The 27,564-nt window shown below is 38.2% G+C and overlaps 1 protein-coding gene across 1 annotated transcript; it reads right to left on the bottom strand.

Annotated features, from left to right (window-relative positions):
- Positions 1-1,841: 1,841 nt before the first annotated feature.
- Positions 1,842-19,941, bottom strand: LOC117372209 (syntaxin-10). The gene is made up of 9 exons (XM_033967977.2): positions 19,881-19,941; positions 17,283-17,358; positions 16,646-16,739; positions 10,718-10,812; positions 9,753-9,815; positions 7,355-7,450; positions 6,973-7,079; positions 6,622-6,716; positions 1,842-4,137 (listed from the first exon to the last, which is right to left on the bottom strand). The coding sequence occupies exons 1-9, from the start codon at positions 19,913-19,915 to the stop codon at positions 4,061-4,063; spliced, it is 738 nt and encodes a 245-aa protein (XP_033823868.1). The 5' UTR covers positions 19,916-19,941; the 3' UTR covers positions 1,842-4,060.
- Positions 19,942-27,564: the final 7,623 nt, after the last annotated feature.

Raw genomic sequence — 27,564 nt, forward strand, 5'->3', positions numbered from 1 at the left:
TTAAAAAGTTTCTTCAAAAAGTAAATGTAACTGAGGCGAGTACTCCCCACCTCTGAGCGTTAACACGTTAGCGTAAATGTACCGTAAAAACTGGGCAGTCTCTGGTGTCTCTGGGTCAAATGAAGCACAGGCCGGGTGTTACGGAGCTACTTTAAGAACCTCATGTACATACAAAAAAGTACATACTGTTCACTGGGTCGCAAAGATGAGACGATTATATTAAAAAATACAATCCTCATTTGAATTACAAAACAATATGATTTGAGTTTTAAAACATTTCTGATTAAATATTATGAATAATACTTAAATGAGAACTGATTGGTTAGAAATTAGTATTGCAGTTGCGATTCAATTTATTTTTAGTTTATTCAATAACTTAAGTGTACAGGAATAATTACTAAATATAAACTGACTTCAGAATATTATAATGGAAATGTCATGTATGCAAAACATAGACAGTATATATAAATGGTATATGTAATGCTAACCCGCTAGCCACTGCGTTCCCAGTTGGAAGTGAGCATGGACACAAAGTGGTTCCTTCATGCTCTGGCTCCAATTCACTTTCTATTGCTCTAACTGCTGCTGTCAGGCTCATCTGATCTTAAAATATTCCTTTGACAGCTTTGTTGCTAAGCTCCGCCCCCCCGCTAAACCAGTGGTGCAAGTGGGAAGGGGTGTGTACTTTCAACAGCCTCACTCCTGATTGGCTCTTTGGTTTCACAGTAGGATTTCCAAATGTGGTCGCAGATTCACCCCCTCGATGAGCTTCATTTGGCTGGAGCCGAACGCAATGGGTGACGTCACACTCACTTAGTCTCTTCTAGGTCTAAACCAGAGTTATTGAATTTACTAGTAGAGAAAAAAAAAGTACAATATTCGTTCTTAATCTCTTTTGGTGTAAATGAGTCCATCTTTGTGACCTCTGACCCCTATATGACCTGTGAATGACCCCTGAATGACCTGTCCTGCTCCGTAGCACCAGACCTGACTGCGATTTCTGCTTTTCTCATATAAATAAACCTATAAATAATTGTACAAACTGACCACACGAGGCACTATTGAGTCTCTCCGCATGAGCTATTTACCCACATAACCTCCGTATCTACACTTTTGGAAATAAACGAGAATTTTAAATAAAATATAAAAAAAAAACACAACTCAGTTTTGCTTTTTCTTGCTTGATTTAGACAGATATTTGTGAAAATGGTAAGAATTTGGGGGAGATTTAATTTTTGCCATAAATGTAAGAACAAGTAAAGGGACACAATGTTAAAGTTGCAACTTTTCAGCCACCTGCTTGTCCCCATGGATATATTGTTTTGCCTTGAAGGTTCCACAGTATGGCATTTACTTTGTCTATCTCAGTAGATACAAGCAGGTGACACCAAGTCAAGTTACAGGTCTGGTCTGTGGAAAGGTGACCTCAGTCACAGAAAGAATGCAGGTTTATCTGGGTATTTTGAGCATTTAAAATGTGTGTGATGTGGTTCAATAAATGTAAAATGGATCAGTTTAATCAGTTTACTGTGGAACATTATTGGCTATACGTTTCTATGGAGCTTAGCAGGTAGATCCCCATCACAAAAGTTGCATAATACTTTATCCAAAGCCTGGGTAAATATTTTTTAATCTATATATTTTTTTTACTTTTTACTACTACAGGGTTTCTGTGTTAAACGTGTGAAAAAAACAAACAACATGACTCCAGGTATGTTTTTGATGAGGAAACAACATTTTAACAGAGATCAGAAAATAGTGCAATATAGGCCCTTTAAGTGATGGATTTTAAGGACAAAAGCAGTACTATGTGGAGACATCAATAAAAGCTGCACATTAATAGAAAGAAATTATTTTAATGCACTTCATAAACATCCATAAATCCACTTTACCCCACATCAACTCTGAATGTGGCCAATGTACAGTTCATTCATCAGATATCTGTAAAATACACAATAAAGCACGTTACCATTTTAAAGACCCTGTACCTGATTTCAAACCATTAGTACCATGTTTAAGTTTAGCCCCGCCCATTTAGTTCTTTCTGCCGCTGTGATATTGCGCCATGACAAACAACTGTCTGGGATAGTGTCATTTGGCTGTTTCCTTTTAGCACCTAAATCTCTGGCTACTATATATATTTTTTTATTATTTGAAAATGCACCATGACAGAATTAAGTGTCTGGGATAGTGTCAGGCAGTTGTTTCCCATAATTCTTAGTATTAATTAAAAAGAAGTCAGGAGCTGTCAGAAGCTTCTGTATTAGTTATTACCTGAGAAAATGCTGTGTAGATTATTGATTACAGAATTTGTTTCAAGTAAGCTGTTTTTTCCAAACAGTGCATAATGTGAAGAGCATTTACCTTGGCGACATTATATTAGTTACAATCAGGTACAGGCCCTTTAAACTCAAGCCTTTGGTAAGAATCTAAAGCAGTTTACCAATAAAATTGATCAGATACAAGAAAAAAAGATTAACTAAAATTTAAAAATAAAAATATGTTTTGTACAGGATGGACAGAAGCTGAAAAATTCTTTTTGTAAACTACTTTTTGTAAATCAGTCAATCAACTTTACAATACACCACAAGTCCACAAGGGGGAGGTGTAAGATTGGGAATAACAATGAAATGAAGCTTTCTCCCCAGCAATTGTCTCTCAAGGTACAAGTGTTGTTTTTTTTGTTTTTGTAAATCTTCAGAATTAGAAATCAGAAACAATTGATACTTTGCAGCTGATGTCATCAATATTTCCTGGGGGTGTGATGATAACTGTATGCACTGCTCTGTCTGAAGCTCATACTCAAGTTAGACTTTAATCTGAGGTTTGTTTTAACACAATCTAGCAATAAAGAATTGACTTGCAACTTCAATAGGTGAGCTGATTTGTGCTGTTAAACAAGTATATACGGTAGGTTCTGTATACAAGAACCATCCCAATGTCACTGCAAAGTATCAATACAGATTTTATCAAAGTAGGTTGCATTCACATTCTTGAATGCAATGACATCGCAATCTCAAATGAAGGGCAGGGGCCTATGGTATGATTATTATTCATTTAATCTTATTCTTTTCAACTGACAAAAAAATTATTTCACTTTTGTTTATTTATACTGACAGCTGTTAAACTTCGCGCCAGTTTTTGTTTCATGTGGATAGGGCCAGTGATTACAGAGATATTAACCATAAACCAGGTCAACAAATCTGCATGATGTTACGTGAATGCAGCCTATTGGCAGAAAACTACAAAAACAAAACAATGCATTAATGTTACAGTTGTTATAGTTCATTTAGGCACGTTTCACAAACACTATACAAAAATATACAGTTTAAGGCAACACTGAAAAGCCCCACTCCCATTAACAACTGTTTTTCAAATGCATTCTGTAGTTATCAATGAAAAATACATACAAATATTCAATGAAATTACTACATAAACAATCGATATCTTACATAGCATTTTGTATTGTAGCTTAAGTTGCTTTACATTGCATTATCCTGAGGCCACAGTCGCCCAGGGACAAACTGACAGATGCGGCGGCCATTCTGAACCTAATACATGGGAAAGGGGGTGAAGTGTCTTACCCGACGACACAACACCACTGCAAGTAACAAGGATCCAACTGCCAACCTTAACCTAAATCCTCTTCAAGCATGTCTGCATAATAGAGCCACTTTAAGGGAAAAAAGTACTGCCTTATGTCTTGTAATTTAAGCTTGCATTTTCATTTGATAAGGTTAATATTGGTGATAACTGTGGTATAAATATTATCAAATCAATATATTTTAAGAGGATGTTACGTCAAAAGTCAATGATTAAAATGAATCCACCCAATAAAATCACAAAATCATGATAAAAAATAAAAAATAAAACTAACTGCACCATGATTTCAGCTCTGAATTCAACGTGCCGTTCAAAAGGCTACCCTCATCTCCCATCTGCAAGTTCAACTCTTTACGTTAAAAAGAGCGATTGACAGGTGGCGTGTCCAATCAGGAGTGTTCTGACCCGGGAGTGGATGGGGCGCGGTGTGTGGAGCAAAGGTCAATGTTCATATTGTTCAAAGGGCGAAGAAGAGGATGAGGACTACAATCATGATGGCGACCAGGACTCCGATGGCACACCACTGCCTTCGACCTGGGTAAAAAAAAAAAAAAAAAAATTGTTTCAAACTTGATTTCGATACTAAGGAATAGACTTGATACTTAATTCCAATACCCCGATGGTAATTAAAAAAACACCCTTTCTTCAGACAATACAAGGCGATTTTCAACATTAAATGGTAGTAGTTTCATTTATATTCCCATGTGGCCTTAGATCTGTGTGATCGTCCAGTAGGTTCATAGTGGTCCATGGGCGTATATATACTAGTCTATGTGTCTTATAATTGTTCAGATACAGCTCAACATCATTCTAAAGTTACTCAGAAAAGGTTCATTTCTGTCCTGTGAATGTGACTTTTAGTATCGATGTCTGATCAAGTGAGTATCTAGTTTTGATACTAGTTTTACTGATTAGTATCTGATTTTTGATAGTTTTGATAACCCTACATTATACTATGGGTGTTTCAAATAGAATTAAAATGTAGCTCAAAAACCTAAACAAAAGACTGACAAATTTCAAATAGAAGTTGGTTAGGTGAGACACATTTTTGTAGTAAACAGAAAATCCAAAGTGCCTAGTCTGGTTCGGCCTTGATCTAGTTCTGGTTAAGCCCTAGTTCAGTCCAGCTTCAGTCCTGGTTTAGTCCTAGTTTGGTTCCAGACTATAGTTCATTCCATTTTGGTCCTGGTTTAGTCGAATCCAGTCCTGGTCTTGTTCAGTTTTGGTTCTAATTAAGTCCGGCTTTAGTCCTGCTTTAGTCCTGCTTTAGTCCTGCTTTAGTCCTGCTTTAGTCCTGCTTTAGTCCTGCTTTAGTCCTTCTTTAGTCCTGCTTTAGTCCGGCTTTAGTCCTGCTTTAGTCCTGCTTTAGTCCTGCTTTAGTCCTGCTTTAGTCCTGCTTTAGTCCACAAATAACTACTGGAGATCATTATTTAGCTGGGTCTCTCAAAATAAACTACAAAATCACTACAGATTTAATCAAGGGGCCAAGACTACTATTTTATGATAGTTTAAATAACACCTATAATATTACTTCATAGTAGTGTTATCAAAGTACTGAAAATCTGATACTGATCAATACTAAAACTAGTATCGAAACTAGATACTCAAGTGAGCAGGTATCAATACTAAAAAAGTCACATTCACACGACAGAATTGAACCTTTTCCTGAATATCTTTAGAAAGAGCCGTACAACAAATATAAGACACATAGGCTAGTATACGCTCATGGACCACTATGAACCTACTGGACGATTGAGGGAATACACAGATATAAGGCCTAATGGAAATATAAAAGAAAGTACTACCATTTAATGTTGAAAATCACATTCTATTGTCTTTTTTTGTGTTTTTTATTATTATTGTGGTATCAGAATTGGTATTGAGTATCGAGTCTGTTCTTTCATATTGAAATCAAAATTTTATTATCGTGAGAACCCTACTTCATACGTACAGAAAACACTATTTCACTTTCCGGTCTGAAACCCACAGGGGACTTCCACAGCCCGCACTTTGTTTATGTTTTTACAGCGCATGAGAATAAGATTAGATTGACTCAGAACTGTTAAGCACAAACACAGGATTTACAGGTGAGACCGGTCCAACGCTGTCAGAGAAGCTCATAAAAAACTTACAATGTATTTTTAGAACAGACCACACATGTATTTTAGGGAAAGCTGTCAACAGAAATCATAAATATTCATATCTGTCTCTTTCTGGGCAATAAAATAGAACTTTTTCTTGTTTTGATACACTTAAATACTTTGCAGCTGACGTCTAGGGGTTGATGCTAACTGTAGGCACTGCTCTGTCTGAAGATCTTTGTTTTAACACCATCTGATCATAAAGAAATGACTTGTGCTGTTAAACAAAACTCTCTCAAATAACATTACAGTCACAAGCAAATACCTAAATAGGACCATGAGTGCTTGTATTGATCACATGCTCCTGAAAATGTTTTGTTTAAATCCATTTTGTATTTTTCTTAGGTTTTCAGACAATCTAAATACAAGCGGGCAGTGTTTGCTAATGGTAACTGCTGATCATTCCTCCCTAGATATATATTCAGAACACCCCCAATGTAATGTCACTGCAAAGTATCAATTCTAAAGGGTAAAAAACACCAGAGGTTTGGTGTCTTGCTACAAAACCTGTATTGGGGATTGTACTAGCAACTTTTCACTGAGCTCCTTAAGGAATATAATACACAACAGAACTCATTCATACAGACAATGGGTGCTGACATGTCTTGCCCAAGGACACAAAAATGCCTCATTTGTTAAAATATACTTACTTCAGATCTGGAATGTTACCAGATTTTAAGCTATAGTTTTGTAGTAGTAGTAAAACCTGGAATAGTCTTCCTGAAAATGGGAGACAGGCCTCTGGTTTGACTATGTTAAATCCAGGCTCAAAATGGTGAATTATCAGTTGTAGCAGCTGTAGCAGTAGTAATAATAGTAGCAGTAATTACAGTAGTAGTAGAAGTAGTAGTAATAGTAATAGTAGTAGAATACTCACTGCTGGTCATGTGGGACACTTTCTCTAACTTTTTCAGCACGGAGTCCATTCTCGACGACGTCTGGTCCATCTCATCTCCAAAGTCCTCCAGCATCCTGCAAAAAACAACACAACATTTGGACAAGGACTAAACGAGGACTAAACGAGGACTAGACCAGGACTAGACCAGAACTAGACCAGAATAAGACCAGGACCAAACAGGACAAAACCAGAACTAGAACAGAACTAAACCCAAGACTAAACTAGGACTAACCCAGAACTAAACCAGGGCTAAGACCGGTACTAGTCCTGGCCCAGTCCTGGCCAGTCCTCCATGTTGTATTAAAGTGAATGCTGTTCAGTGTCACTCACACGGCCTGGTCATCAAGCTCGTCCCCGATACGTCCCGACATGTCTTTAAGTACTCGGATACTCCCAGAGACCAGCTCCAGCTGCTCATCCTGCTCCTGCACTATCAACTATAGCATAAAAAAAAAAAGTTAATATACTCTTATGACACTAATACACCTGATCCTGTATCAACTGTACAAAACAAATATACACAAATATGTTAGACTATTAAATACAATAAAGCACTGAGCCTGCTTCTGCATCAACTATACTTAGATAGAAAACTCCTCCCTTAGGGAGCAGGACTTATTTATCTCAGTATAGTATGAATCCCAGTTTCAAACGAGTATCATCAAACTGAAAATGGCTTCTGGACCAATACATTTTAACTGTAACTCTTGACCTGCTGCTGCTCCTGCTGCTCCTGGATGTATCTGGAGTTTGCTGAGACCAGATGAGCCTCAAGTCCTGTTGAACGCTCCCCCGACGAGATCAGAGCCTATACATGTATTTAAACACAGCACATATGCAGGGTTATGATGAATTACAATATAAAGCACTCCATAGAGAACGTTCCCCAGACTAGATCAGGGCCTAGACATTGACACAATAGGTTCTTCACAGCCAGGTTATTCAAATGCTACTTGAGTGTCTTTGCACTTTCAATACCAAGGGTTTCACCCAGGTTCCCTTCTGGTTGAGGATCAGGTTTAAAGCAGGGCAGAGGCACTTGTGGGATTTAGAAAATAGTAAAAGAACTTTATTCAATCATGACTGGCTCCATAAAAACACCAACCTGTGTCGGCTTTATTGGGTCTTCATCAGGGCATAGATATTAAAAGAAAAAAGTGGCTGCCAGGCCTCATGATCTAATAACATGCCAAGACAAAGATACAGAGTACATTTCAAAATAATTATAATAGACACTATACACTTCATCATATTTAGAGCAACAGTAAAATACAGGTGGTAATCTTAAACATTTTAAAAGGAAGACAGATTAAGGCCTGGATATTCTATAGCCTTTAGTGTATAAATCCAAAAGGATTATAATGTGCTGCCATGCTCTATTGAAGGTTACCAGTTTTGATGACACATTTATGCTCTGCAAGTCTGATTTTCAGTTTTCTCTTGGCCCAATATAAAATCATCCACATGGCACTTGAGCCTGTAAACAACATAGGATGAAGTACAATTAACAAATGAGTTAATGTTATATTTGCGGAGATCTCTGAAATAATTTCTTGTCTCCATATTGTAACAGTGATTACAATGGCCACACTTCAAGCCGTGTTTTTGCTGTGTAGGCTTTAAATGGAGGAGGACACGATCACTTTTTAGTATACTCCTCTTATTGATTTATTGAACTGCGTTTGTGTTGTCACTGTATTGGGTGACAAATGTACTTTATTAGGGTCTGGCTGTGGCTTCTCTTTATGGATCAACAGCTCTTCTCTTTTTACACTTTTAGCTTTTTCTTTATATCCCCCCTGTCTTTAAAGCTTTGGTTCATCTCCAGACCTTTGATCAAATTCTTCCTCTGAGTCACAGATCCGTTTTAATCTCTGAAATTGACCATAAAGTATATCATTAATTAGCCTAGGCCAGGGGTCGGCAACCTTTAACACCCAAAGAGCCATTTGGACCCCGTTTCCACAGGGAAAATACTGGGACTTTTACTTTTTGACATCTAAAATAAAGATATCACTGTATATATTGTTTATTTTTTTAACCTACGTTTTAGATAAAAAACTATAGTGTGTTGCTTATGAAATCCATGAAGTGCTACAGAGACTTCTCCTCCCTCTGCAAACAGCATCTGCAAATTGGGGCTCTACGAAGTCACTTTCATCTTTACGCAGGACTTTAAGGTGTTGTCTGTGAGGAGTGAGCGGTGTTTGTTTTTAACATAGTTCATGGTGGAGAATAGTTGCTCACATATGTATGTGGATCCGAAGATTGACAGGTCTCCAAATTCATATTTCTCAATAAATGCACAGCCTGCTGGTGGGTATACAGGCTTCTGCGAGTGTGGCGCTTATTTTGAAAAAAATTTAAAATATAATTTTATTTTAATATTTCAAGATCACAATAATATTCCAATTTAAATTACAATAAAAATATCACAAATAATATACACTTCAAATAAATACTTTCTAAATAATTTATCTTCCCAAGCCACGTGGAGCCACAGTATAAGGATGAAAGAGTTGCCGACCCCTGGCCTAGGTGGATGAAAAGTCAGTTGGCTTTCTGAAAACAGATGTATGTGGATAACCAGTATAGTCCTTAAAAATGGTTAGATCCAGAAAATGTATTTCAGAGGGGGAAAGTCTAAATTGAGTTTCTCATTGTTATATAAACAACACCAATAGCAATGAAAATCTTTCAGTTCTTCAACAGTGCCAGACCATATAAGGAGAATATCATTTATATCTACCCCACCATGTGATTTTATCTTTGTAGATATTTTTGGCTGGAGTAGATAAAGGTTTCTTCCCATAGAGCCATAAAGACGTTAGCATAATTGGGGGAAAAGCACGCTCTCATATCTGTGCCCTTTGTTTGTTTATAAAAATTATGATTGAGTAAAGGCTTTTTCATATTTTCTAAATCCCACGAGTGCCTCTGTCCTGTTTTTAAAAATGGACATAATAGGGTTAGCATTAGCTTTAGTATCAGGGAGAGTTCTACTGTGTATTATCCCTCCATCACCTCCCAGTTCACTTCCTGGGCATTTTTGAAATCGGAGGTGGGAAAAGTCCCAGTTATCATTTGCCTGGAAGTTAATTAGGTTGGACCTGTCTGTTCTTCTTTTCAGCCTGAGCCACAGCAGATGGACTGGACAATTGCTCCTTCATCTCCTGGAACACACCAGAAAACAACATAATAAAAAAATTTACCAAAACAACTCTAAATTTGACCCATCCTTCAGTGTCTCTGGGTTAAACCTGTCAGGAGCAGACGCTTACAGCAACTTTTAATATCCGACCGCAAAGATAACAATTTATGTGTTGACTTGACATAAAAGTTCCAATCCAGAATGAATGTGTGGTGTTGGAGTTAATTAAATTTGAATCAAGAGTGAGATTCAGTCATGTATAATGGTCAGCGATCAGTTTGGGTAATTTTCATGGAGATGTCTACAGCCAATCCTCTGTCAGTAAAAGCGTGTTTGTTTTTTTTTCTTTTTTAAATGTATTGTTTAAAAAGGTGGTATTTTACTTCTATGGGGTATTACCTGCTAACAGATAACATATTTAGATCACCATGTTACCTTTTATTGCTTTGAAAATGCTATATTCGCCGATAACAATGTATATGTATGTTTTCAATAAGACAAAATAGAATTGAATTGTGAATGATCAATATTAAGACATGTTTTAATATGACTAAAAAGCCCTTGCCTTGACTTATTCACCACCCCTGGTTATTAACAGCACCATTTAACCACACACCGAGAGCTGGTGACATAACCATAATACTCAGTGACTCAGCTCTTTGACCTGATTCAAACAAATACTCTGGTGACTCATAGTTTTCCACTCTACCGTGACCGCTAATGACCCCTACACCTACACAGTTAACAGATCTAAATATATCGCCCAGCTAATTTAGGTTTCCAATGACATCACGCCCTTTTGTAATGTTTAATCTGGACATGCACACTCCACTCAGAGAGATCAAGAGTCTAATCCACAACCTCCTTACTGAGAGGAGGAGACAGGATAACCACTCTGCCACAATAACACATATATAGATTTACCAGTACAGATTTCCTGGTTCGTTCCACAAAGTCTCGTCTCTCCTGAAGTTCATTGTCGCCGAGTCTGAACTTTCCGGGATTCGATTCCACGATGCCTGAAGTTTGTCAAGGCTTCAATTTATGAATAAAAGTGCAAACTAGAGTAAAAACACAACAATTTCAAATGCGCAGGAAAAGCTCAACACTCAAAACGGATTTCAATACCACAATGATCATAAAAACATATTTTAAAACAGAATGTAATTTTCAATACAGAATAATAGCAGTTTCCCATATTATTAGCAGGAGCCATATTACGCCATTTTCTGATCTGTTAGAATGCTAGGTATGTTTGTGATGAGGAAACATTCTGTCAAGGCTGAGTTCTTCCCTCAAACTGAACACTGTTCCACCTTGTGATATCATGTGTTAATACACCTTCACTAGAATCATTTGATGATTTCAGCCCTGCCAATTGCCAATCTCTACTGATCCAAAAACTACAGCTACATGAGCATTTTGAGCTTTGGAGGTGTTGGCACACAATAAAGAGCTACTCAAACATGTGGATGAAACAACATTCAACTCCAGGTATGTTTTTGATGAGGTAACAACATTATAACATGGCTTAAAGCTCAGAGGAGTCAATTTTGTGTAATATAGGATCTTTAATACTATGTGCAATTGACTTTCTTGTTGCCTGGCAAGTCTACACTGATATCTCAATTTTTTACAAAGACTTGGTCCCTACTCCTTCCGCCGCTCTTTGAACCAGGCTCAAACATGATCGTCCAACCATATTTTTTTCCCTTTCAGAAACAAAGGAGCTCATTGGTCACCTATGTTTTACAAAATGACATTTCTTTCACATCAGATTAACAGAGTTTGCTCACTGATTCTTCAGAAATCTGTGATTTTTTTTCATTGCCCTTTGATATTTTTTTCCTTTGTTTCTCTGTGTAATCCCTTCAACTGGACAAATCAGACATTTCGCTGCTCATTCAAGCCACTTCTTCAGTTCTGGTCAGATTGCTGGTGGACACTGCCTTATCTATCTGAAGGGAGGGGCTAACAGTTTCAGCCTGTGATGGCTCACTATTGTTCTCATTGTTCCTGTTTGTTTTGGGTCTGAGGATAGAGTTGTAGATCAGTGAGAAATTATGTCTCAGGCCCCCATTTCTGTTCAAGGAAGGATTCTCTTTCCTAACAAAAATAGCTTCTTTAAGTCCCCTCTCAGACATTCTCATTTCTTTTCTCTGTCCAAGATCTGTACCTCACTATCTTCAAAGGAGCAGTTAGTGTCTTTGAGATGGAGATGTACGGTGGACTGGGGTCCAGAGGAGCTCTCACGCCGGTGTTGGTACATCCTCTTATGGAGTAGCTGTTTAGTTTCTCCAATGTAACGCTCACTGCACTCTTCACTACACTGAATGGAGTAGACTACATTGCTTTGTTTATGGCTCGAGATTTTGTCCTTTGGATGAACCAGTTTCTGTCTTAAAGTGTTTGTAGGTTTGAAATAAACCGGAATCTCATTCTGTCTGAAAATTCTGTGAGGTTTTTCAGACACACCCGCTGTGTAAGGAATGGTAACACCTTTCCTTCTAGGTTCAGATTCCCTGATATCCTGTTTTTTAGCTCTCTTAGTTGTTCTATTGAAAGCCCATCTTGGCCTCTTCCCATGTGAATTTGATGTTTTGATCCACAGCATTATTACATGCAGTAAAGGGCTCCAGATCTTAAATTTAGATTTCAGTCCAGTTGCCATCCACATATTGATACCAATGCATGGGTGGAGTCCCTGGAAATAAGGCCAATGCCTCCTGTTCAAATTGTTCCATATATAAAGGTTAGCCATGATAGGAGAGACAGGTGAGCCCATGGCACAACTCCCTCTAAACTGAATATATGTGGTACTAAATTTCCAGCAGTTTTCAGATTTGGTCCAGTGTCAGTTTCGTTCTCGCTTTTAGCTTAGTATCCTGCAGAAGCCTCCTCTTTGCAGCCTCCACCACCATTGCTGTGAGAATACAAGTAAACACCATGGTCTCATCTGAATCAAATTGGAGAGGTTTGATTTTTCTCACAAATTCTGCTGTGTTCTCAATACGTTGCTCTGTGTTGCCCACCAGAGGAGCCAGGATGGTCTTCAGATGTTTGGCCACATTGTATATGATAGAATCAATGTTACATACAATGGGTCTGAGGGGCACTTCTTCTTTGTGGATTTTTGGGAGGCCATAAATACAAGGAATGAAGTCATCAGGATAGTCTGTAATACAACTGTCTATCAATGACTTCTTCCTTTCCCAGCTTCTGTAAGCAATCTATGATTTTCTTCTTCTTGTGCCCACTAGTAGGGTCTCGTTTCAACAATTCATAGGTGGCAGTGTCACTGAGGAAGCTGTTCACCTTAGCCTCGTGAAGGTTATGTCAAGTAATAAAGCTTCTGAGTTGCCTTACAAATACATATATTAAAAATATGGAATGCATATTGATTGAATAAAGCTTCTTAGGGGCATTACATATACATATATATCTTTTGATACTGAAATCATATAGGTTTTGAATATTGTCATGTAATCACTATGTTTATACTAGAATTTGAGCACCCTGTACTAACACTGAAACTAGGTTAAAGGTAACATTGTAAAACGTGAATTATGGGAGACAGTTGGTGCTTTGCAGAAACTCTTTTACCGAGTTAAGGCAACATTGTAGGATGTGAATCATGTCGTCTGACAAGCACCATGTTTATACTAAATTTTGAGCACTCTATCCTAATACTGAAACTATGCTAAAGGCAACATTGTGTGATATGAATTGTGGGAAACTGTTGGGGTTGTGTAGACGCTCCTTTACAGGGACAGGGTGGTCGGATGAGACTCAAGGCCGGAAAAATAGACTGGTGCGGCCCGGAGAGATGAGCGACGCCGGATGGAGGAACCTGGGCGACAACCTACTCAACATAATATTTGCATATTCATGTTGCATGTTACATTTCTATGTTGCGGGGCCAGGGAAAGGCAGACAGACCGCCTGCTGCACATACGAGGGATAGATCATATGACCCCGGGTCCTGTATTAGATTGTAACTGTCAGGGGAATAAAATTTTGAGATTTGAACTGATCGAATCCAGTCGTCATTTTGATAGAACACACCTAACACTCGTAATCAGCTGAGTTCAAGATCACGATGCATCTCCCTTTGTCCGTTTGCAAAATGTTGATGCTGTGGTCCTTTTCTAGAGCATCCTCTGATGTTATGTTGGAGGGAGGAGGTTTGGTGCTGCTCAGTGTAGGTGTTACTTTCAATCTCAGATCACCAACTTTCGTCTCTGTAAGCTTATTGTTTCTAATGGCCGTTTTTGCTGCTGTAATGTGTCTGAAAAACTTCAAAGAATTTTCAGACAGAATGAGATTCCGGTTTATTTCAAACCTACAAACACTGGTTCACCCAAAGGACAAAATCCTGAGCCACAAACAAAGTAATGTGGTCTACTCCATTCAGTGTAGTGAAGAGTGCAGTGAGCGTTACATTGGAGAAACTAAACAGCTACCCCATAAGAGAATGTACCAACCCCGGCGTGAGAGCTCCTCTGGACTCCAGTCCACCGTACATCTCTATCTCAAAGCCACTAACCACTCCTTTGAAGATAGTGAGGTACAGATCTTAGCCAGAGAAAAGAAATGGTTTGAGAGAAGAGGAATGTCTCAGGCCCCCACAGCAATGGGGGCCTGAGACACAATCTCTCACCAATCTACAACTCTATCTTCAGACCCAAAACAAAAAGGAACAATGAGAACAATAGGTGGCCATTACAGGCCGAATAGGGTCGTTAAGGCTGAAACTGTAAATAGCCGTTTACAGCTTCAGTGTAATTAGCCCCTCCCATCAGATAGATATAAGGCAGTGTCCAACAGCAATCTGACCAGAACTGAAGAAGCATCTTCACTCCTACAACTATTTGTACATTGACAGATTTAATTTCATCTTTTGCTATCCTTTCTTTTTTCCTTGTGAGCAGCCATATTTGTTTTGAGACAGGTGGACCATGTGTGTCTCCGATTGGCTAATCCACCTGTCAATAACGCCCATGAACTCGAGAATTCGCCGGTGACCAGACTCGCATCTTCATAAAGTATTGGAGAAATGTGTACTCTGGACCCCAGACAAAGTCACAAATTTTAAATCAAGACATTTCAAAGGTCATTTTAAGGTAAAAAAAAAAAAAAAAAAAAAGATCTACAAAACCTTTTATATTTTGTATTCTATTCAATAACTAAAACTAAATGAAATTATGAACCATCATGTTAAAATCTGAAAATATGTTCTACTTAAATGTGATTAATTGCTGACCTCATAATCTTAATATAATAAGACCTCTATTGATTTCATACTTCATACAGTTTCGACTACACTCTGCCAACAAGAACAGCTTAAGTCTGCAATATCAGATCACTGCAACAGGGAAAACCATCATGAATTAAGACAATGCTAAGGTCATAGGCACAGAGAGCAGTAAGTACCATTGTTGGATCAGGGAAACCATCGAGATTTGGGAACACGACCATCGGACTGTAAACCGGTATGAGGGGGCATACCAACATTCTCACACCTAGGATACAGTTCTGAAGTTGGACTGCAGATGGCGGTGTCGCCCTGCTGCTCCAAGTGGGATGACAGTGCCAAAATATGTTTCAATCAGTTCACCAGACACGTCACAGCAACATCAGGTGACACTTCATAACGGCAGAAGAGTGCAGCCGAAACCGTCAAGGTATGAAATAAATAAAGGTCTGTAGATAAGAAACTAAAGTTTACTCAATACAGCAGCTCTAATGAACCTAATCAGACTACTGAGACCTCATAACCTTTTTCATATCATCTTTATTTAATGTGCGGCAAATCAACAGAACTGATTGAATCCAGTCTGACTTTTTGGAGGATATTTGAGGAACAGAGGCTCTTCAGAGAAACGTCAAGCTTCTAAATTGAATGATAATTAATTTACGTCACGAGGAGGAAGTGAAGCAGAGTCACAAAAGGAGGTCTGTTTAAAAATAGTAACGCTCATGTGAAGATCCAGGACAAAGGTCGGACCAGAGACCGAACCAGAGACCGAACCAGAGCCCGGACCAGAGCCCGGACCAGAGGCCAGACCAGAGGCCAGACCAGAGACCAGAGGCCAGACCAGAGGCCGGACCAGAGACCGGACCAGAGACCAGAGACCAGGCTCAACCATGCTCCTATTTAACCAATTACATCTATAATACTTGGGAGACAGGTGTGTAGATTTGAACATATATTGCATCATGGACAGTCCCTCTGGGTTTATTGTTATTGTTAGCTGTTGCAGATTTAATATGATGTTATAAATAATATTTCCTAGATTATTTTAACCACATTAACATACATAGTAAAGGAAGCCTGTACCCTCACTGGTTTAAAAAAAAATCTTACTACAATCAAAACTGAATCTGGGTTACCAGTGCCTTAACCTGCAGATACAGGACACATACAAGTGTTTCTCATTCTCAGTATATGGACATGCCATGCGCTATCTGAAAGCTCAGAACCTACATAATTCACTCAGTGAGCTGCAGAGGCACTAGCACTGATGTGCTGGGGTATTTAAACATGTTCACCTCATATTTGGGAACACAAATAGGTCATGCTTATATGTTATACTAATTAGAGAGCCATTCCAGATAAATGTGAAGACCTCACTTTAGTTATACTAATTAACTGGCCAGGTATAACCACATTTTCGCAATTCATGCTAAATAAAACAGAAATTAAACAACTGATTATTTGTAACCTGAACCCTTAACACCAAAATTGGTATCGACTGAAGAAAAAAATGTGTATAGGCCAGGTTCTAAGTAAAGTTTATAATTGTAATGAAATACCACAGCATTAGTTTCCATGAGTTGTGTGAAGGATACTGATGGTCTCGCTGAGGTCCTCTAGGTCCCAGTCTATGGCCCTCAGACAGTTTCGGAGCTCATTGGTGCTCCAGTCCAGCTCATCTCTGCTCACCTGAAAAACAGAATCACATGCAGAGGCGTGAACAAAAGGTGTAAACAAGAGGTGTAAACAAGAGGCATACTTCGAGAAGCGCATGCATTCAGTTTGACAAGACATGTACTATTATTATATTTTTTCTTTAGTTTTAGTCTACAATGTTATCATGCTAATTTAGTCAACTAAACCCAGAACAGTTTTAGTCAACCAGAATTTCATTTCTTTTAACTACTACAATATGCATTGCTTTATGGCACATGTGCAGACATGTTCTTGCATGGTGAGTTTGTTTATGGTCCCATCTGAGGCTCTGGGATTGAAAAGTAGAACCTGGATCTAGTCTCTAATAGAGTAGATATTCTCTACTCTTTTCTTTCAGGTCATGTTTTGTTTTTCTTATTCAACAAACATAAGATATCAGTGCATGTAGTCGAAAAAAAATCAAATTTTTAGTCATAGTTATAGTCATTACTTTTTATTTAGTTTTTCATCAGTTTTTGTCAAAAACTACTATATGTGTAGATGATGAATTCCTCAGGTATTGTAGGCCCATCTCACCTGTGTCCCATCCTGTAACAGCTCCTCCCAGCGCTCAAACAGCCCTCTGGCTCTAGACAGTGCCTTCTGCACCTCACTACAACATAAAAGGAAAAGAGACAATTTTAAGTCGGGGCCTAATTTATGGGAGATTCACTGTTTTTGAAAGACGAAGAACCTTATAATTTCTGTTATGATTTAGGTTCACAAATTTACCAAATAGGTTGCATTCATGTGACATGAGCACACTGCAGAGTCCCTGGAGGACAGGTCAAAATCTGTGGTGGAATTTGATGTTTAACTGTCAGATTGCAGATTTGTTGACCTGGTTTATGGTTAATATCTCTGTAATTACTGGGACTATCCGCAGTGAAAGAAAGACTAGCACAAAGTTTAACATCTTCTCTATCTGCATAAATAAACAAAAGTTAAATATTTTTACAATAGCTAAGTATTGTCAGTTGAAACGACTTTAAGATATATTAAAAGGATAGGTTTGTGGAGCCACTCCAAAACAAATAATGATAAGGTTCTACATTTGTGGATCATAAGTTTGGAATTTACTTCAAACACAGAGACTCCTCCATAGACTTATATTGATACTTTGCAGTGCCATCTTGCTGGCTGAATGTTCATCAGCCAGCAACCTGGCAATTACCAAAACGGATTTTAACAGCACATTTTCAGGAGCCTGTCATCAATATGAGCATCCTGTTTAAGTGTTTGATTTTCAACATAAAGGTGAGTGACTAACTAAAACTAATGCTAGCTGGCTTGTTACTGAAATGTTATTTAAGAGAGACTTGTTTACCAGCAGAAATCAGCTCACCTGTTGTAATTGCAGCTAAGCCAGTTCTTTATGGCCAAACTGGCCAAAAACTGAGATTAAAGTCCAAGACAGAGCAGTGTCTACAGCTATCACATCACCAGGGAATGTTAATGACATAAGCAATAAAGTATCAATAGACCCCAGCCCACTGTAATTATGACATAATCAAATTCTAAAATGTGAATGTAACTTATTGCACATGTTTTTAATGGGTGCGGGGGAATGTTTTAAAACAGGAAGGAACAATGTGACATAAAATTCTGTGAATACTAAATTATTCATTATTTAAAAATGTTGGGATGTCACATGAGGGCAGCTTAAAACTCTGTACACAGTCACAGCATTTTGAGCATAAAGTTAATGCTAGAAACACAGACACAGTTTAACTAAAGACAGAACATTGGATGGAACATTGGACCCCAGTCTCTCAGCCGCTCTGCAGAAATGAGTCAGATTATTCATTCTATCATATTATATAGATAGATATAGATATATATAGATATAAGGCGGTGTACACCAACAATCTGACCGTAACTGAACTTGGATGAGCAGCGAAATGTCTTCACTCCTACATTTTGTCCAGGTTTAACTTCAGCTGGACGACTGAGCGATTACACAGACATGCATGGATGACATCTAAAACCTCTCCAGACATGTTTTTGATGAGAGAAGAACATTATAACATTAGAAAGCTAAGAAAAAAAAGTGATTTTGCATAATATCCCCTCATTCAACAATATGAATGTAAATGAACGAAGGATTTCACTGTTAAGTCTAGTAGTCTTAGTACTATGATATCAATAGCTTCATTCATCAACTCAATAAAATCTATAGTACGTGACCAATGTACTTGTTTTTAACTCTGTTTTTAAACTCTGCTCACCCATGTGTATATATGTAAATAGTGGAAAATAGTAACTGTCTTAGTGTTGTTGTTTTGTCTTGTCTTTGCCTGTATGGATGTTATTCTGTTGTATGTTGAAATTTCTGCTTCTTGGCCAGGTTGTCGTTGAAAATGAGAATTGGTTCTCAACCGACCTACGTGGTAAAATAAAGGTTAAATAAATAAATAAAGTCAATAACTGGAAATAAATTGTTTATTTTTACAATTTGTAACATGTTGTGGCATCCCTAAGTGTAATACATGTTAGAAATCATTTAAAAATACTGTTCTTGTGTTCTTGGGCAAGACCCTTACCACACCTAGCCTAAGGGGTCTTTGGAGAGGTCATTGACTCAGAATAGTAGCCACATTTCTGTCAATTTGCCTCAGGGCAGCTATGGCTATAAAAGCAGACAGCCCCCTCCATGTGTAAAATCCAACCCTCAAATTCAAATTTTGCACCAAATTTTGTGACAAGTACAAGATTTCTGAGAGGTCTAGAAATCCTATTCCCACAGAATAATCTATGGTACAGTTATGCTTCTAATCCATATTTAATTACAACACAAAGCCACAAAAACAATGAGACAACAAGATCAATTTAACGATTGCATCACAAAAGCCTATCTGAAACTGCATGGCAAGCAAATCCAGTTATGACAAGGACGTTTTAATAAAAGAAACGCGTCTAATAATCAAACCAAATGTAAACAGAGCTGACACGAGTGCCCGAACAGGACCTAGCACCAGGCTAACAGCTAAAGCTAACACCCAAATAAACCGCTCTGAAACGGCTCTGATTTTTTAAAACACTGTGTGACATTTGAGCAGACGGGAATATACATGTAGTCGCTTCGTTTGCACCAGTTTAGAGTTTAATTTATGGCGTTATTTAGAAAAGTCTCACCCCTTCACCACGAAAAACGGGTCCTCCACAGACATGATGTTGACTTCCGCTTCTGCAGTGTGCGCGTGTGGAAACAGCTGTGACGTCAGAGGGCACTGGAAAAACACAGGTCAGGGTTCAAAGTTTAAAATCACTCTGCCCCGGCATTTATATCATCATCTTTATACAACCATTATTTATTTATTTATTTATTTATTTATTTATTTATATAGTTAGTTAGTTAGTTAGTTAGTTAGTTAGTTAGTTAGTTAGTTAGTTAGTTAGTTAGTTAGTTAGTTAGTTAGTTAGTTAGTTAGTTAGTTAGTTAGTTAGTTACTTTGTTCCTTACTAAAGACGCCTCTTGGATGATTAGCCAAACAATGTATATTATAAGGCCTAGATAGAACATGAGTTGTCCTGGTAAATGCAGCAGCCATCTTTTGAGCGGAATAGGAGCAAAATTCTAATTTGCGTTCATTTGAGAAAACATAGGCTTGGACAAAGTATAAATACAAAAGTGCAATCATCAAAGTACCATATAACACAATAAAGCAGTCAAATAAAAGACACATTGGGTAAATATAAAAATGCATGACTGAAGTGATGGTCCCTACTAAGTTTCATGTGATGTTTTCAAATAGACTTAAATCAGTAACACTACATCACAACCAAAACAACTGTTCTTTTAATTTTTAGTCTCTTATTTGTGTTGTGTCTAATTTGTTGTGTATCTCCCTCTGATTTCCATTCTGTCTTCTATCTCTCTCACTCTCTTTTTCTCTCTTTCACCCCTTGCTCTTTCACTTTTGGGATATCATATCACAGAGATTGTAGTTGAATAGATTTTCTCTCTCCTCCTCCTCTCTCCTTCCTCTCTCCCTCCCCCTCTCTCTTATCTCTCTTTCACCCCTCCTATCTCTTTCTCTTTATAGTCCCTTTCCCCCTCCCTCCCTTATTGTGTAAAGTCTATTGAATTACTCTATCAACAAATTGTGTACAAATTCTGCTCTACAAACAAACTTGCCTTGCCTACAACTACTACTACTGCTGCTACTACCACTACAACTATTACTACTGTTACTACTAGTACTAATACTACTACTACACAATATTAATCTGAAAAGACTTAATAAAAGCAACAATTCCACTGACTTCCATGTTAGAAAACTGAGGTGCCCGATGGAAGCTGAAGTTGGCGTAAACATCATAGCGGTGTGTAGCTGTCTGCACCTCCTATGGTCAGCAGCAGATCATGCAAGTGAGTAGCAGATATTTTTTTCATTTATACCAAAATGGCTGTGGCAAGTTGCTGAATCCTACGCAAATCCTATTAAGAAAGTACAACTAAAGAACAAAGTAGTTACAGGACATATGTGAAAACAGGGATTGATCAAACTCATAAAATAGTAGTAATAGTAATCTTGAAAATAAGCAATTAAAAATCAGTCAAACATGCACAAATCACCTCAAAAATAACTTTACGGGGGTAAATGAGTAGGGACGCAACAATAAAAGCTCTTAATGGTTGATTTTGCATAATGGATCTTCTTTAAAGGAGATGTATTTGTACTCCCCCAAATAATATCTGAATTATGTCCACTGTAATGTCTTTTTCTCCCTCCTGGTTTCCTTGTTCCTCCCTCCTCCCTCACTCCCTCCCTCTTTCGGTCTCTGCCGCCCTTCCTTCCTTCCTTTCTTGCCTCGTCCTCTTTCCTCTTCTCTTCTCCCTCCCTCCCTCCCTCCCTTCCTTCCTTCCGTTCTGGGGCTTACTGTAAATTTCACGGTACAATCCCGTAACATCAGTAGGGTCTGTGTGTGTGTCCCTCCCAAAACCACAAACTCTGACCTCAAATACCTCTTTCATAACAGATACACTTTATTAGTGTATAATTCTGTGTGTTTTTGTCCTGTAGGAGAATTAATAATAAATTTGCATTCTGAAATGATTTTTCATGTCAGTTTTGTGTGATGCAGAGTACACACTTCTCCACTTCTCACTTTATGAAGGTGTGTCTGGTCCCTGGTGAATCTCCCCGAGTTCAGATGGATGTGACTGACAGGGGGATTAGCCAATAAGAGAGCAGCGTGGTTCATTCATATCAAAACGAATATAGCTGTTTAGAAAGAAAAAAGAAAAAAAAATCATAGGGCATTGAAAAACATCATGGATTTCTACAGAATCAATAAGCACTCTGTTAATCTGAGGTGAGAGAAATGTCATTTTTATGTCATTTTATTCAAAATGATGGGTGACCAATGAGCTCGCACTTTTCACTTGCATCACTGAAAAAATCAGACTGAACGATCATGCTTGGCCGTGCCTGAGAGAATGGTGACCAGAATAGTATTTGTCTAATAAATACAAAGAGATATCATTGTGGTTACTGCTCTGGTTTAGTCCTGGTTTACTCCATTAGACCATGTCATGGTCGCACTCTTCAGGTCCTGGTTTAGTCCTGGTTTAATCCTTGTTTAGAGGTGGTTTGGTCCTGTTTTATTTGTGTCTCTCTGTCTCTCTCTCTCTCTCTCTCCGTGTCTCCCCCTCCTCCTCTCTTCTTTCTCTCCCCCCCTCTCTTTTTTGTGTCTCCTTCTCTTCTCTCTCTCTCTCCTTATATGGTCAAAGGAACACACAGCTTTCTGCTTGAATTATCAGAATGGAATATTTTGATACTAAAACAGAAGCTGAAGGTAAAACATTTTGTGCAAATAATTGAACTGCGATTTTAAACAAACCTCTGCTCTAAACTAAACTGTATTAACACTCAGTTATTTAGTAAACAGTGTTTGTTTTGCACAATGAAAGGAGTAGACCAATTTAATTAAAGAGGGGGTATTACACATTTATCGAGTATTAACTGCTAACACGTAACATATTCAGATCACCATGTTACCTTTTATTGTTTTGAAATGCTATATTTGCTGAAAACAATGTATTAATTTGTTTTTTCCAGTTCCCTTTGCTCCCTGTGGTAAGTCACTCCTCTTTTGGAACACTATCAGAACACAATCAACGTGCATCTAATGAAATTGCTGCAGGTTTCCTTACTTGCTGTGTACAGTTTTGTATAATGCTTTTGTGTATTTATAGAGAATTGTTGCGTGGGTATTGACCTAATTTCGCTCCACCCACATTTGCCTCTAAATGCAATTAAACTGCACTTTCTTTGTGGTAACACTTCCAGTTAAGCGAGAATCCCATTCATTTCATTTGAGAATTTGGGACAAGTAAAATATGACATAGGTCCTGTGTGATGTCACGTAGTACTTGGAATATCAGAGGCCACCGGAGGCAGCACGAACTTAGATTTTGATGTTTTTGACCAGAAAGCTGCAAAATGCACACCTAATTTTCACTAAAGTTGCCAAAATGACTAGAAACAGTAGATAATGCTGTTCAAACACCATATGCACAGTTTAGTAGTGGAAAAATAATCATTAGCTTGTTTTGTTTGTCAGTTTTAGTTGAATGTTCTTAAGCTAAATGTACAGTGAGGAGCACAGAGTGGCCTTGGTGCAGATCTCTCTTTGGTAAATATTGTCCATAGCAACCAAACACAGCTCGATGACGACGGCAGACCTTCCTGATCTCTGGTTTCTGAAACTTTTCTCTTCTTCTCATTTAGGATTTCTTTAGTTTGAAGTTCTTACATTAACATATGCTTTTAATGCAACGATACAACACTACATCAAAAAGTGAAGGCTATTGAATGTCTAAAGCCTGTTTTAAGCTTGCAAAGCATCCAGATGCACCAGCCAAAAGTCAGAGGAGAAAGCAAAACATATACATGAGTCATTTTTCCAAGGAATTGTACTTTTCAAATCGGATACTTTTGCTCCTAGTTGAGTAATACTGTACAGTGTAACAGTAATCTCACTTGAGTAAAAGTTTTGGTTGTGGGTCCATAAATGAAAAAAGTTTTGTGTTGAAATGATTTGAACATTTGTGTTTCTTGCACCGTTCCTTCAGATATGATTTAGTTTGTCTCATTTTTGTGTTTATCCTTTATTATACTTTGATTTGTGCATTATTTAATATTTACTGATTCAAATTATATTAACTTCAAATTATAAATCAGATGTTATGTCCTGACATTTACTATTTAAATTACTGTTACTTGTGTAGTAGTTTCCCCCAATACTTTTTACTCTTGAGTTATTTCTTGGACCACTTCTTTGTGTTATATTACTCTTACTTGAGTACAGTCTTTGTCTGCTCTACCACCTCTGTTGTTTTGAGTGATACTTTTGAATGAACCAGTGAACTAAGTCGCTTTTTAAAATCCCATTGCTTTAACACTGGACTCACTGACAGTTGATTCTGATTGCACGACACGATCCAGATTTCCACACAAACATTGGGCTGTTGCCATAGTGACCAAATTATATATTTTTTCCTCTGGCTGCGTAAAAGGCCTGGACCAAACATCGTGTCAGAACAGACACTTTTTCAACCAGCACTGAGCACATCCACACATGCTGCAGTGTGGCTTTACTCTGCACATGACAGGTTTGCATGTTTTTTTAAGTATGACCTGGTTTGGTGGGGTAGTACTTGTGGAAAATATTTATCATAGTTTTACATCAGTTACGTGGCAGCGTGTGGGAAATTTAAAAAGAAAAGTACAGTACAAAAATACAGGAAGTAGCAGTGAGTCCTAAAACAGAATCTCTCCACCTAAGTCTTCAACAGGGAAACTCCCTCCAAAATGCAAAGACAATTTCTACACAAGAAAGACATTTTTCTGACAGTTTAAACCTTCATTTAAAAGAATAAAGGCGTCTAATTAGGCATGAGCACCAGAAACAGGCCTGTTAGTATCACAAGGCCGTGTAAAGCACATCTGTGTAAGTGCACTGATGGGAAGGGAACTGCTCTAATCAACCCCCCCCATTTTTGTTTTTATTGACCGAGCCAGTAACAATGTAACTGGCGAGGGGAATTCTTCTTCTTCTTCTTCTTTTTTCTTCTTCTTTTTCTGACAAATTGATTGCACTGTTGACAGCCTAAATGTTGATAAAAAGATGTCACAGAAAGAGCATTGCAGCTCTGCCCGACCTGATCTGTATTTTAGATTTGTAAATTCTGTCTTTTCGTTTATCCATGGATTTCATGGGTTTCACTGCTGCCATAGAAATTAACAATTTAAAACTAAATCTTGAATGGGAAAGAGCCATAAGCATCACGACTGGCTGAGTTTTTTAAATGTTCCTCTGCACTTTTCCTCCTTTTGTGAATGACTTTGGCTCAGGGCTAGTGTTTATAGCAACAGTCAGTCCTCATGAGACAACAAACCACTCCTCCCTCTCCTATGTCTCTCCCTCTCTCTCTCTTCCTCTCTCCTCTGTCTCCTCTATCTCCTCTTTCTATCTCTCTGTATCCTATAATTACGTACATTCACTTAAGTCTTCAAACCAGTGTTGTTGTCCCATGTCAGATGACGTCATCACTCACACACTTTTTAATAACACTCACAATACTAATTAAAGTATATTTAGCATAGAGGAATGTTCGTGATAGTAATGATGCAACGCTTGTCTGCAAAATGAGATTATCAATGGGAGCAATATGTAACTACAAAACTCACTGACTACAACAGGATGCAGCCATTTAATAAATAAATAATTAAACAAACAAACAAGTAAATCATTAAATAAATTAAAAGTGAAATGGGTCCTTTCTTTCTATTTTTTTCTGATGTTTTCTGCAAGTTAGAAACTCACCAAAATGGTCAAAGAGATTAAAGTGGACCTATTCTGCAAAATCAACTCTCACTATTTTATAATTGTGTCCCTTCTGATTGACCCTCTGAAGTTGTATTTAGAGTGATTTGTGCATGTTTGAGTGATCTTTATACTTGTATTCAAGACATCGTAGCTTCAACCTACTCCTGTTTTCACTGCCACCATCATACGCCACTGATTTAAAATGTACAAACTATAACATAATAATCCACAGATTTCATAGATTATAACTATATAGCAGGCACATGCACAATAGGTGTTCTTTAAAAATAAAAAGGGATGTAATCATGTTAACTATTTTGCTGACATGAGTGGTCCAACCTATCATATGCACTTTAAAGCAACACTGTGTAACTTTCTCGTAGTGCATGATTGTGTGGAAATAGGCAAGGTGAGTTTACGTATTTGTATAGCACAATTCCAACACAAAGTAATTCAAAGTGCTTTACAGAATAAGAAAGACATTAAAATCACAATACAACAAATGAAAACATAAATAATCATCATAAAATTTACATTAAAACAGAATAAAGAAAGTGCAGAATAAAAACCTTTCAGTCATATTTACAGCTAAACAGAACCGTTTGAGCCTGGATTTAAACATTGTAAAAGTAGAGGCCTGTCTCACATCTTCAGGAAGACTGTTCCAGGTTTTAGCTGCATAAAACTCAAACGTTGACTCTCCATGTTTAGTCCTGTCTCTGGGCACCAGCAGGAGGCCGATCCCTGAAGTCTTCAGAGTGTGAGATGGCTCATATGGCACTAACATGTCAGAGATGTACTTTGCTGCTGGTCCATGGAGCGACTTGTTCACAAGCAGAGCTGCTTTAAAGTTTATTCTCTGAGCTACAGGAAGCCAGGGCAGAGACCTGAGCACAGGATGCATGTGATTATACTTCGTAGTTTTAGTCCGGACCCGAGCAGCAACGCTCGTTTGGAGAGGCCAGTGAGCAGGCCGTTACAGTAGTCCAACTTAGTGGAGACAAATGCATGGATAAGTCTCTCCGCCTACCTTTGATTTTTGCAGTGCTTTTTAGATGGTAAAAAGCTGCAGATGTGGTTGATTTGATGTGGCTGTAAAGGTTCAAGTTTAGCCTGATTTGAAGGTTTTAGAGAGAGACTGGAGGTGACTGCTGACACTTTCTCTGTGTTTCTGTGGGCCAAAGATGATGACTTCAGTCTCGTCTGAGTTTAGCAGAAGAAAGTTGTTTTGCATCCACACACTGATCTGTTGATGCAGTGGCAGAGTGAATCCACTGGTCCATATTCACCTGCTGCTAGTGAGACATAGATCTGAGTGTCATCTGCAGAGTTGTGGTAAGACACATTATTGCTGCGCATTAACTGGCCTAATGGCAGCATGTAGAGATTGAACAACAGGGGTCCCAGGATTGACCCCTGGGGCACCCCACAGGTCAGGGACATTTTATCTGAGAAACATTTTCCAATTTCAACAAAGTACTCCCTGTTTTCTAGATAGGACTTGAACCAGTTTAGTGCAGTACCACAGATGCCCACCCAGTCCTCCAGTCTCTGTGAGAGGATCCCATGATCCACAGTGTCAAAGGCAGCACTCAGATCTAACAGGATCAAGACTGAGACCTTACCTACATCGGTGTTCAGGCGGATGTCATTTAGTGGCTAACACATGGAGGCAGCATGTAGATGAACTCAGACTGGTGATGATCTCTTGGACAGTTTTGTCCAAGAGAGTGTCTAGGTGGGTGCTGGGTTGTTATTTGTGTCGTGGAATTGAAGGCATTTTTAATGCCCTGAACTTTGTCATTAAAAAATACTGCAAACTCATTGCACTTAGATGTGGAAATTAGTTCTAACGGCAGTGGAACTGGGGGGTTTGTTAATTTGTTTACTGTTGCAAACAGGACACGAGAGTTGTTACTACAACTTCCAATAATGTCTGAAAAATACCTCTCCCTTGTTTTACATAAAGTGTGGTTGTACA

The sequence above is a fragment of the Periophthalmus magnuspinnatus genome, chromosome 1 (genome assembly GCF_009829125.3).
Source record: "Periophthalmus magnuspinnatus isolate fPerMag1 chromosome 1, fPerMag1.2.pri, whole genome shotgun sequence".
In the NCBI taxonomy this organism is placed as follows: Eukaryota; Metazoa; Chordata; class Actinopteri; order Gobiiformes; family Gobiidae; genus Periophthalmus; species Periophthalmus magnuspinnatus.